The 12,920-nt window shown below is 61.7% G+C and overlaps 5 protein-coding genes across 5 annotated transcripts; 3 read left to right on the top strand and 2 right to left on the bottom strand.

Moving 5' to 3' along the window:
• The first annotated feature begins 74 nt into the window (after positions 1-74).
• THITE_2106707 (uncharacterized protein) lies at positions 75-2,694 on the top strand. The gene is made up of 2 exons (XM_003648778.1): positions 75-544; positions 609-2,694. The coding sequence occupies exons 1-2, from the start codon at positions 376-378 to the stop codon at positions 2,489-2,491; spliced, it is 2,052 nt and encodes a 683-aa protein (XP_003648826.1). The 5' UTR covers positions 75-375; the 3' UTR covers positions 2,492-2,694.
• Position 2,695: 1 nt separating this feature from the next.
• On the bottom strand, positions 2,696-7,012 carry THITE_2106708 (uncharacterized protein). The gene is made up of 3 exons (XM_003648779.1): positions 6,470-7,012; positions 6,178-6,386; positions 2,696-6,112 (listed from the first exon to the last, which is right to left on the bottom strand). The coding sequence occupies exons 1-3, from the start codon at positions 6,903-6,905 to the stop codon at positions 3,062-3,064; spliced, it is 3,696 nt and encodes a 1,231-aa protein (XP_003648827.1). The 5' UTR covers positions 6,906-7,012; the 3' UTR covers positions 2,696-3,061.
• Positions 7,013-7,147: 135 nt separating this feature from the next.
• THITE_2106709 (uncharacterized protein) lies at positions 7,148-8,525 on the bottom strand. Its single transcript, XM_003648780.1, has one exon. The coding sequence runs from the start codon at positions 8,359-8,361 to the stop codon at positions 7,369-7,371; it is 993 nt and encodes a 330-aa protein (XP_003648828.1). The 5' UTR covers positions 8,362-8,525; the 3' UTR covers positions 7,148-7,368.
• A 3-nt stretch (positions 8,526-8,528) lies between these two features.
• Positions 8,529-10,816, top strand: THITE_2106710 (uncharacterized protein). Its single transcript, XM_003648781.1, has 2 exons — positions 8,529-9,222; positions 9,290-10,816. Exons 1-2 carry the CDS (start codon positions 8,880-8,882, stop codon positions 10,513-10,515), a joined length of 1,569 nt encoding a protein of 522 aa, XP_003648829.1. The 5' UTR covers positions 8,529-8,879; the 3' UTR covers positions 10,516-10,816.
• Positions 10,817-11,344: 528 nt separating this feature from the next.
• On the top strand, positions 11,345-12,837 carry THITE_40924 (uncharacterized protein; the record flags this gene model as incomplete). Its single annotated transcript, XM_003648782.1, has 2 exons — positions 11,345-11,497; positions 11,671-12,837. The coding sequence occupies 2 exons, from the start codon at positions 11,345-11,347 to the stop codon at positions 12,835-12,837; spliced, it is 1,320 nt and encodes a 439-aa protein (XP_003648830.1).
• Positions 12,838-12,920: the final 83 nt, after the last annotated feature.

A 12,920-nucleotide genomic window follows, 5' to 3' on the forward strand; every position in this document is an offset into this window, starting at 1 on the left:
GAACTAACTGGTGGCCTCAGGCAACAGTAAGCAGGCAGCGGGCGCCACTGGCGCCTCCGCCAACCTGCTTGCCGCCGAGCATGGGAAACTTACCAACCGAGTGGCCCCGCCGCCTTGGCTTTCCTGCAATGTGCAACGCGAAGCAACGCGTGAGACTCGGTCATCCGAGGCGCGTCGCAACACCATGCACCGCTCCACGCAGCCGCAGCCACAGCCACGCAGAAACGAGGCGGCTCTGGCTCCGGTCATGGAGGAGAGGCTTTTCCATGGCTTGCGGCATCTGCACCTTACTTGACCCGAAGAATAACTACCTAGGTACCCCTACCTAGCCAGTCAATTGATCCCGCACCACTACGACTGTAGCCGCTGCCCATAATGGCCGCCCGAAAGGGTGCCTCGTTGCAGCCTCCGCCCGAGCCCTCACTCCCTCCCAAGTTCACCAAAATCCGGGCTGTCCTGGACGAGCAGGTATCCCCCGGGGGCTTTGTCAATGTCATTGGGTTGGTGAAAGACTGCCAACTGCCCATTCCAACCAGCGGCACCGGTGAGCATCCAGCGGCATGTCCCCCTTGTCCTTGCTCCCTCGGTTCGCCTGACCACATCCGCAGACTACAAATGCACTCTCACGCTGTGTGACCTCTCCACCGAGGACGGCGAGCAGCATGGGCTTAAATTCGTCATTTTCCGCCCAGAGGCCAGCATGCCGCAGGTCGCGGCGGGGGATGTCGTTCTCGTGACCAGCGCGCGGGTGCAGAGGTACCAGGCCAATCCGCTGTCTCTCATCACGAACCGGACCACGTCTGTCCGGGTCTATGCCGCCTCAAAAATCCCACATCCACCGCAGTCAGCTCAGATTGCGCTCGCCCCCGGCGTGGCGCCCGATAAGTATACGCCCGGCCCCCAAGAGCACGCCTATGTTGCCTGTCTCTACCACAAGATCGACAAGTCCTTGATTCCGGATGAGCAACAGTTCCAGGAGCGCGCCGCGCAGTCCCTGAATGTGAAGTCTAAGTTCAGCCTGCTCAAGGACGTGCAAGAGGGCGGGTTCTACGATCTCGTCGTCCAAGTTGCCACAGATCCCTACGTAGGGCTCGATATGACCTCTCTGTATGTCTCGGACTACACCGAAAACCCCCATTTTTATCCGCACGCATGGCAGGGGTTATCCGACTCGACCTTGGGCGGCGGCGACCCGTACGGTTACGGCTATGCCTCGCCCAGCACTCCCCCGTCAAACAAGCAATGGGTTGGACCATATGGAAAGATGACCATTCAGCTTACCTGCTTCGAGCCGCACGCGACCGTCATCCGCGACGAAGTGCGAGCCGGTCAGTGGATCGCCTTACGCAACGTCCAGATCAAGTACGGTCGCGATGGCCGGTATCTCGAGGGCTTTTTACGCGGGGAGAGTAATGATGCCGATCCTACTAGAGTCAACGTGCACGTCCTCGAGACGCATGACCCCGAGACGGTAGATCCAAAACTAAAGGAGGCAATCCGCCGCTGCCGCGACTACACCAGAGAGAAGAACAAGCAAATCAAGGCCGTCAAAGCTGCTCATGCTGTAGGCTTGAAGCGCAAAGCTTCCCGCTCCGAGGAGCCGGGAAAAGATCACCTGAACGCGCGAGAGCGTCGCCGGTTGGCGCGGGCGGCAGCGGAACAAAAGGAGAAGCAAAATCTCATCAACGAGGAGCTGCGCCTTAATGTTAACGACCGAATCATCTGCGAGGCACACAACGGTGCATATTCCACTGTCGAATCCATCCTCGAGCCGACTGTATACGAGACGACCGTCGACGGCGAGAACGCCGCCCTGGTCCTGCCCTTCACCTGTGCAAAGTACACAGCCCGCGTCCGCGTGGTTGACTTCTTCCCGCCTGCGCTCCAGGACTTCGCCTGCAGCCGGGTGCCTACTGAATTCGACGTGCTCTCCGACAACGAAGATGACAGCGACTGTCCATCTTCATCGTCCGAAGACGAAGCGGCAGCCGGCGCGAACCGCATCTGGGAGTGGCGCTTCGCCCTGCAGCTCGAAGATCCGGAGCCCCCTCCCACCAGCACGAGGAAGAACGGCGGCAAAACCGGCCAGCGACCCCGCCTCTGGGTCATGGTCGACAACATCGAAGCGCAGTGCCTGACCGGCCTGGACGCGACCGACCTCCGCGCCGACGACAGGGCGCTCGCGCAGCTGCGCGAGCGCATGTTCACTCTGTGGGGCGATCTGGAAGAGCACAAGGCGCGGGCAGCGGCGCGAGAGAGGTCGAGAGGTGAGCAGAACGAAAAGCAGGGCAAAAGCCGCCGGCCGCCGCGGCCGCCGCTGGACAGCTCCGATGCGGAGGATGACGGCGAGGGCGGAAACATCGGCGAGGTTGTTTCGAATAAGCCTTTCACCTGCTGCATCCGGCAGTATGGGATCCGCGCCAAGGACCAGGAAGGAGGCGAGAAGTGGGTGAGATGCTTCGGGCTGTTCGGGACCAAGATATGTACTTGAGAACTTGCCAGGACGCGGAAGCAGTGTCGTGGACGGGTAAATGATGCGGGCAGGGCGGCACCATTTGTGCTTGACGTTCAGATGTGAGCAGACGTCACATCACGCCCGTCCGGTAACTACGGAGCAACGAGAGGGCATGATTATCCAGTGCGTGGTATCGTAGACCACAGCACAAGCTATACAATGCAAACCTAGCCGAACATCAGCTGGGTATCAAGTGATTGAATAGTGAGCTCTCCCGTATGATGTATCATACATCCATACCCTGTCACCCCCGTAAGCGGAGCCCGGCGAAACAGGACTCTGGCCCTGCTGTTCGGAGCAGCCAGCATGAGCCAGATGGAGGAAAAATGCAGCGCGCAAGCGGAAGACAGTACTGCTAGGAATTACGGGAAGCGAAGCGCAGAAAGTGAAGAACAGAGTTCCACCTTATCATCAACCGTAGTCATCATCAGGGATGATACAACAGGCCACCCGCGAAGGGAAAAACAACAACAGAAAAGTCGGGGGAAAGGGGGAGACAAAACCAGCCCATCACACCAACGCCCCCATCGAATGAATAGTAGTCCCTCAGTCCCCTAATACAGACTCATCCTCGTCCATCTTATCCGCTCCGCCCCCGCCATCTCCCTCCCCTTCTTCATCTTCTTGCTCCGCAGCATCCTCTTCAATAGGATCATCTCTCAGGTCCTCCGCCGAGCCCTCCTCGGGCTCGGGCTCAGGCTCGGAGAGCTCCGACTCGTCGTCCTCGGCGACGACAATCTCCGCGCTCAGCGCAGCAGCCTTCTTGCCGCTGCCCGACGCCGCACCGCTGCCACCATTCGCCGCCGCTGAAGATCCGCCGCCACGACCACCAGCAGCAGGTGCAGGTGTAGCAGCAGGTTTCTTCCCCTTCCCTCCTGCACCCCCACCACCAGCAGCAGTAGTAGCAGCAGGCTTCTTCTTCCCCGCGGCGGCGGCCGCGACGCGCTCCTTCAGCTTCGCCTCGTCGAGGAAGGCGAGCGTCTCGCGCAGGTTGGCGCCCAGCCGGGTCTGGTTGCGCAGCATCCTGCGGCGGAGGCGGCCGGGGCGGGGGCCGGCGTGGTCGAGGGCGCGGGCGAGGATGGCGAGGACCAGCTTGCCGGCGAGCTCGCACAGGGCGCGCTCGAGCTTGAGCTCCTTGCCCTTGCGCTCGGTGGGCGACATGTTGGCCTCGGCTTCGTCTTCGTCCTCGTCCTCTTCTTCTTCCTCTTCGTCCAGGTCGACGACGTCGTCGTCCTTAGGCTGCGCCGGCTCGGAGGCCGGGCCGGCGAGCAGCGTGCGCTTGGTCACGCGGGCGTAGGCGCGCTCGGCCGCGTTGTAGATCTCGATGAACTCTTTTGTGAGGCCCGGCTGGATGGGCTCGAAGAGCGGTTCGAGCAGGGCGCCGGAGGCGTCCCGGCGCGGGGAGGAAGGTTGTTGTTTGACGGCTTCGCGGAGCGAGGCGAACAGCACGTGCAGGTCGCAGAGGGCGCCGGTGGCGAAGAGGCGCAGCTCGTCGTTGGTGCCGCGCGAGGAGAGCGTCCAGATCAGGTTGTTGGCGAAGGTCTTGCGGAGGGATTCCAGGCGCTCGATGGCGGGGGCGGGGATGGCGGTGTCCGATTGGACTGAGGTGATGAGGGTGCGAACTTTCCACATGAAGTAGAAATGGGCGGCTTGGATGGCGTACGAGACGGCCTCGTCTTCGAGGTCGTCCAGCGCTTCATCGACTTGGTCGAGCTTGCCGCGGTGGACGGTGTGGATGAGGAGCTCGATCACGGGGCGCTCCGAGTCTTTGGACTGACCTTGGGCCTCGAGCACCTCGATGCAGTCGGCGATGCTGGCGAGCTTGCTGATCTTGAGGAGAACGCTTCCTAGCTGGGTGACGGCTGGTGCCTCCATGTTCCCGCGGTTGCGGAGCTCCTGAGTCTTGTCGAAATGCCTCAGGGCATTGATCACCGTCTCCCACAATTCCGAGATCTTGTTGTCCGTGGTTTCCTCCAGTTCGTCATACTGGCGGGCGTGTAAGAGCGCCGCGGTAGCTTCGGCGAGGACTCCCCTGTCGACATGTCGGTCGAACTGAGTGCAGATCTCGTCGAGTAAGCGGCTGTACGTTGTCGAATCCTGCCGGAGCTGCTGGAAGACGTCGAGGGGCAGGGAATGCTCAAGTCGTAACACGATGACGGCGGTGCTTGCTTCGGCTCCGTACTTGTTGAGGAGGCGGGGAATGATGGTGGCCAGGTGTACTGCGGAATCCTCGACGCCCTCGACAGCATCTGGCCGCTGTTTCCTCCTGCTCCTGTCTCCTTCAGAGACCGATGCCAAGCTCAGCCTGACAGCGGATGCAAGCACTTCGAGGAGCACCACCTCCTCCTTGCCTTCTGGTGCAACAGCGTGCTTGAGTGCCACCTCGTTGGAGGTGCGCTTGGATGACGCCTTCGCCTTCGTACTCGTCGTGTGATCATAGAGGAGATAGCCGGACAACAACTCCCAGTTCTTGACCTGGTCGATCTTCTCAAACAAGACCTGAGAAGCCAGCGAGAGGCGGGTCTCGGGCGCCACGGCCTGCACCATCTCGACGGCAATATCCAGGCCACGGACGGGTAACGTCCGGTTTTCCTCCTCGAGCTGCGAATCGTAAGCGGCAAGAAGCTCGGCGAGGCACTTGATGCTGATCCAATCCCTACGCGGAGAGAAGTAGTCGTCTTCCTCATCATCGCCAAACAGCTCGTCGACCGCATCGGCGCCTCCCATCTCCTCCACCTTGGTCTCGATCGAGTCATTCACGCAGCCGGCAAAGAAATCGACGACAGCTCTCCGCACGCGGAGCTCGGAGTCGAAAACCATCCGGCCAATCGAGTCGATTTCGTCAGGCTCGAGCATGCCCGTGTCCTTGAGGATCTGTATGACGGAGATGGCGGCCACGCGAACGCCAACATCGGCGTCCTTGGTGGCCATTTCAACCAGACGCGGCCTGAAGCGCTCGATGAAATGCCCCAACTTCTCGGCGTCTCGCTTGAGTATCCGGGCCAGCTGTTTGAGCACTTCGTGCCTCGTCTGCGCTGTGACGTCAGATAACATCCAGCCCAGGTACCGCAGATACTCGGGCTCCATGAAGAAGGTGGGCAGCAGCCAGATCCAGGTGCCGAGCGCCTCGACACATTCGGCCCGGATCTTGGCGTCTATGTCGCGGTATCGGTGGACAAATACGGTTTCGAAGAAGTCGGTAATCTGGTCCTGGCAGATTTGGCGGCACTGCTCGGCTTCCTCGAGGTTCTTCTGGACCGCGGCCAGTCTTTCCCTGTTCTTGCCCTTGCGGCTCTTCTCGGCGTTGACCTGCTGCGTCAGCTTGGTAATACGGTCATCGAGCTTCTTGGCCGCTTCGACCAGGGCGACCTCCATGGCGAGGGCGACGGTGGTTGCCGTATGCCTGAAGGGCCGCAGGGTTGACGAGGACATGGAAGCCACCCATCTCGCGATGTTCTCCATCAGCGCGCTGTCGGTGTACAAGACGTCCGTCTCGTGTAGGACGGTCACGAGGGATCTGAAGAAGCCGACCAGCAGCTCACGGAACGATTTGGTGGTCTTGGCCCTGGAGATCAGCGGGTAATCCGTGATTCCTTCCTGTGACAGTGTTTTGAGATTAGCAAGCGTGCAGCACCTGGCGCAGAATCGCGTCGCTCACGCACCTCGGCGTAGACGTTTTGCAAGTCTGCCAGCCGGTTGGAGCAGTTCTCCGGATCTCGAATGTCGTCCTGGGTCACCTGCTGATCGCACCCGGCCGCCAGGAGAATGCAGTTTACGAGGTCGGTGACGGCAGCGGCGTCGTCGGCCTGATACTTGTGGTACCATTCCGTCGCGACCTTGTCAGAAGAGTCTCCCGAGGCAAATATGTCGGCTGCGATTTTAAAGGTCAGCAATGCAGTGCACGAAACGGGAGGGCGCAAGCCACGGGGGTTTCCAAGAGGAGGGGCAACCCACCGTACAACCCATTCGCTTCGCCCTGGGCGACCGCAACGCGGACCGCTTTCTTCGGGCGACTTGGCAATTGCGCGGCGCGTACGGGCTCGTGGGCGGGCGCGTTGCCGTTGGTTTTGGGCTTTTTCGCGGCTGGTCTCCGTGACTTTGCGGATTGCTGCGACGCCGAGGGCTTCTTCTTTTTCTTGGTCGCGCGACTGGGCTCCTCGACGGCCGAGTCTTCGGGGTCGTCGCCATTGACATCGCTGCCATCGTCTACCTCATCGTTGGGCAGCTCGTTCTCGTCGTCTTCGTCGTCGTGCTGCGCGCCGCGCTTGCGCTTGTGGGCGGCGGGCGCATCGGGAGTGAACTTGGCGGGCGGCTTGGTGACGCGTCCCGAGCGGCGCGCGGTAGAAGTGGGCGCGGGCGAGCTCGTCGCGGCGTTGTCTGAGGTCTCCATGAGCGGCTGTCGTCTGGATAGCATTACATTTGCCGTGCGGATGAAAAGGCCGCGTTTGGACCGGGCGCGGGCGCCTTCGTCTTCTGAATTGAGGAATTGACGCGTCGAGAAGCGACCGTGCACAGCGCTCCCGCTGCCGATTATTTTGGCGAGTTCGAGCGCCCCCACTCCAGCCCAACCCACCATGAGCAGGGGCACGGAGATATGCAGCTATCAGTGCTTACTCTCAAAGCAAGAAGTCCGGCAAATGCGCAATACGGGGTCGATGTTATCGCTTGGGACATTCTGCGGCCACGTTTGTTTTCCTCACTTATTACTACTATACGGCCAGCTACAGTCAGCAGAGAATCTATTAGACCACATACAATTCACGCGCTCCAGCCCAGGATATGCATTACAGTAGAGCAGGGGTGTGTAGGGCGCCCCCCGCTAATCGCATCAACAATCCGCTATAGTCCGACGCTCATTTGCTGACACACATCAGCGCTTGCTCGCCAAAGTGCTCTGTGATGCTGCCTTCCTGGGCCAGCATCGACCCGATCCAGAGCCGGCCGGCCTCAACGGCGGGAGCTCCAAATTTGACCACAACACAGCCCCTGATGCTGGCCGCAGACCAAAGCACTCTGCTCTCCTTCTCCAGCTGGAGCCTCCCGGCGCGCCATTTCTCTCGCGGGCTCAAGGAGGCATCGGCCTCCTTCATCGCGTCGTCGCTCCGCCAGTCGCGTGCCCCGAGCCGTGGAAGGGCCGCGAACTCGGCCAGGAAGAACTCCCCCAGCTTTCTCATCAGAGGGCCTCGCAACACCAGAGTTCCGATGACGCCCATGCCGTGCATCGACTCGCGCAGCGTCGGCAACTGGGGGTGCGCCCGGTGGCTGTCCAGTATGACAGCATCTCTGACCAGCAGCCGGTCCCTCGCCAGCGCACCATCCGCAACCGTCCACACCTCGTTGCGGCCGGCCCATCTGACAAAGCTCCAATCCTCCCCGCGCGCAGAGCGCCCCTGAGTGACCCAGTCCAGCAAGCAAAGTGACGCGCTTCTCGCCAGCCTAAAGATCTGAATCTGCTCGTAGACGCTAGCCTCGAAGGGCTGCACCGGATCCGGCAGAAGACAAACCGCGCCGCCGGCTGCAATGCTGACGCGCATCGTCTGCCGAGTGACAATGTCTGGCGTGGTCGACTTGAAGATTTTGGTGTGCCCCTGCGTGACCAGGCTCAAACGGGCGCCCGGCTTCACGTCGACGGACAGATGGACCCTGTCGCCGCCTACCAGACCGCCGCCGTAGGAGAGCAGAAACACGAGCGCACTCTTGGTCTCGGCGGGACGCATCGGCGTGATGAGCTTGAGGGGGTACTGGTACGTGAAGGACTCGAGCCCCGAAATGCCCTCAGGGAGGAGCCGGACCACGATGCGCCCCTCCCCGGCGGCAGAGGAGGATCGGGGAAACGGTGAGTTCATGGCGCTTGTCACCTCATGCTGGCTTCTGTAAGGGCATCCGGAGGGCGTAGATGCAGTGGAGGGAACAAGAATACTTGCGACGCTGGCACACTGGCGTGATAAGCAACCAGGGCAGCATTCTTCGGTCTCAGGTCCCCAGAGACAGCCGTTATCGCTGCTCCCATTGTGCCCCGCACCAGCCATTCCCCACCAGGAGCTCCCTGCTGCAGCGGCAATCTTAGTGGGGCAAATCGAGAAATGCAACGCCAAAACACGGCTTTCTTTTTTCCATCCCCGTCATAGCCGACCCATGGCCGGTGAGGGTCTAACTTTCTTCTCACTCACAACCCCCGAGATCGATCACGATGCCTCCGAAGTCGACAACAACTAGAGGGCGCGGTCGGGGCCGGGGAGGAGCAGCGCGGGGTGCGGCCGCCGCTGCGGTCTCGCCGGATTCTGTGCAGATTCCAGAAGGCGAGTCAAGCAGCGCGGCAGCAGCAGAGGCGACCAATCCGCCAGGCCCAGCGCCGGTTCCGGAAATGTCCGCAGATTCCCAGACGACGCATAGCACTGCGGCACCGGCAACGGGGCCAACAACATCCAGGTTACCAAGCAGCACCCCGGCGCCAGCCTCTGCCGGTCGAGGCTCGTCCGCCGCAAGCAAGTTCAAGCCGAAGGGCGTTCGCCGGAGCGAAGCCGAGCGCGCGCGCATGGCCGAGGAGCAGTTGAGGATACAAGAGCAGAGAGACGCCGAAGAGGCGCGCCGGCTAGCGCGACTCAATCGCGGGCGCGCCCGGGGCCGCGGTCGAGGTCGCGGAGGGCTGTTCCGCGGCACCTTGCGCACCTCCGCCGCTGCTGGGCCGCTGTCGGCTGGCGTGAGCTGTGAGTCAAGCATTGCTTCATATCACTGACTGTTGCTATTGTTAGGCCGCAGCTAATTAGCGTCTAGTTGGAGGAGGAGGAGGCCCGTCGGGCTCCGGCGGCTACGCCTATGCCTCGGGCTCTGGCGCTGGCTTCGCTAAGGGCGAGGGCGAGAGCAAACGAGACAAGGGCTTGTACGGGGTGTCGGGTATCATTGATAACAGCCGAATCAACGCCGACATGCTCTACAACTACGTCGAAATCTCGGACGAAGAAGACGGCGGCTCGGTCACGTCGACCAAGAAGAAGTCGAGGCCCATCATGCCAATGGGCATCCGGCGCGTGGAACACAAGGAAGAGGGCGTGACCATGACGACCGCAGCCGAGATCGAGGCCCAGGAAAAGGCGGGCGAGCTTGGGGAGGAGGAGTCGGACGAGGACGGCCTGTTCGTCAGCGGGGCTGCAGTCGGAGAGGCCGACGAGCCAGCCCGGGACGAGGGTACTCTGGAGCCTCAATCTACCCGCGACAGCGTCACCGTTAAGAAAGAAGACGGTGAGGAAGGCGCAATGGATCTAGATAAGATCCCCGAGGGCATCAAGGCGCCCGACTCGCCCGAGATGAAAAAGAAAGTGCCGGTGAGCGAGCAGAAACCGAAGAAGAAATCAGCTGCTCCGAAAGACCTCGAAAGCGAAATCATTTCCGAGGAGCTCCAGACTATGCTTGATCTCTTCACCGTCCAAGGCGACGACGCTTTGGGCGGAGACGGGGCCGCCAATAATGCGGCGCTGGAAGGGCACATGTTCCTCTTCCAGTTCCCGCCCGTCCTTCCGCCGCTGAAGGCAGTGCCGCGGGACGGCGCGTCCAAAAACCCGACCTCGATCAAGGCGGAGCCGGACGACGATGTCGTCATGCTGAACCAGCCTCCCGTCAGCATCGACTTGACCCGGGACAGCGACAGGAAGGTCAAGAAGGAAGGCGACGGCGAGGAAGGCGGCGACGGCAATGCCCAGGACGAAGGGGACGAGCTCAAGGAAGGCGGCTACCTGGGCAACCTGGTCGTGCGCAAGTCGGGCAAGGTCGAGCTCAGCTGGGGCGGACAGACCCTGCAGCTGATGCCGGGCATTCAGAGCAACTTCCTGTCGACGGCGGCGCTGATCGAGTATGCGGATGTGAAGCCCGGCGACACGAGCCAGACCGCCGGGGTTGCGTACGGCATGGGCAAGATTCAGGGGTCGTTTACGTTGGCGCCGGCTTGGGCCGACGAGGATGACTGGGTGGTTGATCCAAAGGATCTGACGATTCCCGAACAGTGAGTGGGGGTGGCCGTTGTGACAAGGCAACGGCGAGGAAAATCTTCCACTCGGTAGCCTTGGCAGTGTTTGAACGGCCCGACATAGAAAGCGGCACTGTTTATTTTGGCTAACTAGGGGGAGTATCAACTGGTAATGGGGTAGAGAGACGGAAAATGGTTAGCAAAACAGCGGAAAATGGTTAGCAAAAGCTGTTGGTTAGACGGACGGTGAACGGACTAGATACCCAGAATACAGCTCGTATTCAAGACACGCCCGTTTTCCACCCACTCAATCGCCCGCCTCAGTTTGACTTGTTTCACACGGAATGTCCAGTGGCTAGATGCATAAACAGACAATAACTATTCCGAACGATGCCAGTGCTACAGTAGCTGAGCTCCTCTATCGCTGAGGCGGAGTCACCCGAGCCGACCCCTGAGCCGCAGCTCTTATTTCAAGGCTCACTCTCGGCCCCTCCGCTCTCCCCGCCTTGGACTCCTGAGACCGCGCGGGGTGCCAACCCTTCCCGGTCAATCGGAGGTTACTGCGTGCCGGCGTCCCACATTTCGGATATCCCGATGGCATCTCGGCAAATCCGGGGCACCGCAGCACTCGAGATCCATCTATGCCACGGCACTTATACACGGTGCGGGCTGCCGAGCGCGAGATGGGGTTGGCAGGAATGGGGAGCCTGGCTGGCTGTACTGTTCACATGCTGATTTACCCATTCTAGACACGTCGACGGTGGCAGGTCCCATTCTTCCATATCTTGCACTGAATTTAACCGCCCTCCCCTCCCTCCGCCTGAAACGGCAGCTTGGAAGGCACCGACGCTGCAAACGCCGCATATAAGATGGGTGAGCAAGCCAACGCGGATGAGGGCATCCACCTCGTGGTCATCGGCGCCGGCCTGGCAGGCCTGAGCGCGGCGCTGGCGACCAAGCTGGCGAACCCGGCGCACAGGGTGACGGTGCTGGAGGCGGTCAACGAGTTGCAGGAGGTTGGCGTAAGTTAGCTTTCCTACACCCGCCCCTTTTTATCTTCGCTCAACAGCCAAAGGCGCATACATAAACAATGCCGACACCGACGCCATGAACCCCGTCTCTTCTTTCTTTTCTTCCCTCCCATTCTCAACCTTACCCAAAACAAACCACGCACTTACTAACCCCCCACCACCAGGCCGGCCTCCAAATCACCCCGAACGGCACACGCCTCCTCTCCGCCTGGGGCCTGACCCCCGCCCTCGCGCCACTCGCCGCAGTGCCCGAGAGCCTCTCCGTACACCGGTACGACGGCACCAAGCTGCTGGCGCACGAGCCGGCGCTGCAAGCGCAAGTACGCGCGCGCTACGACGGGCACCCCTTCTGGGACCTGCACCGGGTGGACCTGCAGCAGGCGCTGGTGGCGCGGTGCGGGGAGCTGGGGGTGGCGCTGCGGCTGGGGGCGCGGGCGGTGCAGGTCGACTTCGAGGCCGCGCGCGTGCGGCTGCGCGACGGCGCCGCGGTGCAGGGCGACGTGGTGCTGCTCGCCGACGGCCTGTGGAGCGCGATCCGCCCGCAGTTCGTCGGGCGGGCCTGCCCGCCCGTGTTGACGGGCGATCTGGCGTACCGGATCACCCTCCGGGCCGACGAGCTCGAGGGCGAGGACGCCGAGGAGCTGCGCGCGTGGGTGCGCCGCCCGGCCGTGCACTTCTGGATCGGCCCGCGCGCGCACTGCGTCGGGTACTCGGTGCGCGCGGGCGAGGTGTACAACCTGGTGTTGCTGTGTCCGGATGACATGCCGCCCGGGGTGGTGAAGGCGGAGGGGGATAAGGACGAGATGCGGGCGCGGTTCGAGGGCTGGGATCCGCTGCTGACGAGGTTCCTGCGCCAGGTCAAGGGCGTGGTGCATAAGTGGAAGCTGATGTGGCTGGACGCGCTGCCCGATTGGGCCAACGAGAAGGGGACTTTCTTTATGGCGGGGGACTGCTGCCATCCGATGCTGCCGTATCTGGCGCAAGGGGCGAACTCGAGTCTCGAGGATGGCGCCGTGCTGGGGTCGCTGCTGGGGCGGGTGCGGAAGTCCGACATGGCGCGGCAGCTGCCGTGCGTGTCGAAGTTGTATCAGAAGCTGAGGATGGAGCGCGGGCGGAAGATCCAGCTCGAGACCTTCCGGCAGCGGGACGATTCGCATCTCGAGGACGGCGAGGCGCAGGAAAAGCGGGATGCGCTGATGCTGAGCATGCTGGGCAAGGAGCTGAAGGGGCCGTTTCCGAGCCGGTGGACCTGCCCGGTGATCCAGCCGTTCCTGTACGGCTACGATGCGTATGCCGAGGCCGAGAAGGCATATGAGGAGAACCCGTTTTGATGGATGACGATGGTGAAGCACGACACAACTGTATTAGACAGCTCCTTTGCAAGAACAAGCCCTTTAGCTGTTGTACCCCAAGT

This window comes from Thermothielavioides terrestris, chromosome 1, assembly GCF_000226115.1.
Source record: "Thermothielavioides terrestris NRRL 8126 chromosome 1, complete sequence".
Taxonomy (NCBI): domain Eukaryota; kingdom Fungi; phylum Ascomycota; class Sordariomycetes; order Sordariales; family Chaetomiaceae; genus Thermothielavioides; species Thermothielavioides terrestris.

Excerpts from the sequence above, each read along its gene's own strand:
- THITE_2106707 (XM_003648778.1), top strand. The coding sequence starts at position 376 with ATGGCCGCCCGAAAGGGTGCCTCGTTGCAGCCTCCGCCCGAGCCCTCA. Across the intron at positions 545-608 it reads CATTCCAACCAGCGGCACCG|ACTACAAATGCACTCTCACG; the intron begins GTGAGCATCCAG and ends CCACATCCGCAG.
- THITE_2106708 (XM_003648779.1), bottom strand. The coding sequence starts at position 6,905 with ATGGAGACCTCAGACAACGCCGCGACGAGCTCGCCCGCGCCCACTTCT. Across the intron at positions 6,387-6,469 it reads CGAAGCGAATGGGTTGTACG|CCGACATATTTGCCTCGGGA; the intron begins GTGGGTTGCCCC and ends TTAAAATCGCAG. Across the intron at positions 6,113-6,177 it reads TGCAAAACGTCTACGCCGAG|GAAGGAATCACGGATTACCC; the intron begins GTGCGTGAGCGA and ends ACACTGTCACAG.
- THITE_2106709 (XM_003648780.1), bottom strand. The coding sequence starts at position 8,361 with ATGAACTCACCGTTTCCCCGATCCTCCTCTGCCGCCGGGGAGGGGCGC.
- THITE_2106710 (XM_003648781.1), top strand. The coding sequence starts at position 8,880 with ATGTCCGCAGATTCCCAGACGACGCATAGCACTGCGGCACCGGCAACG. Across the intron at positions 9,223-9,289 it reads GCTGTCGGCTGGCGTGAGCT|TTGGAGGAGGAGGAGGCCCG; the intron begins GTGAGTCAAGCA and ends ATTAGCGTCTAG.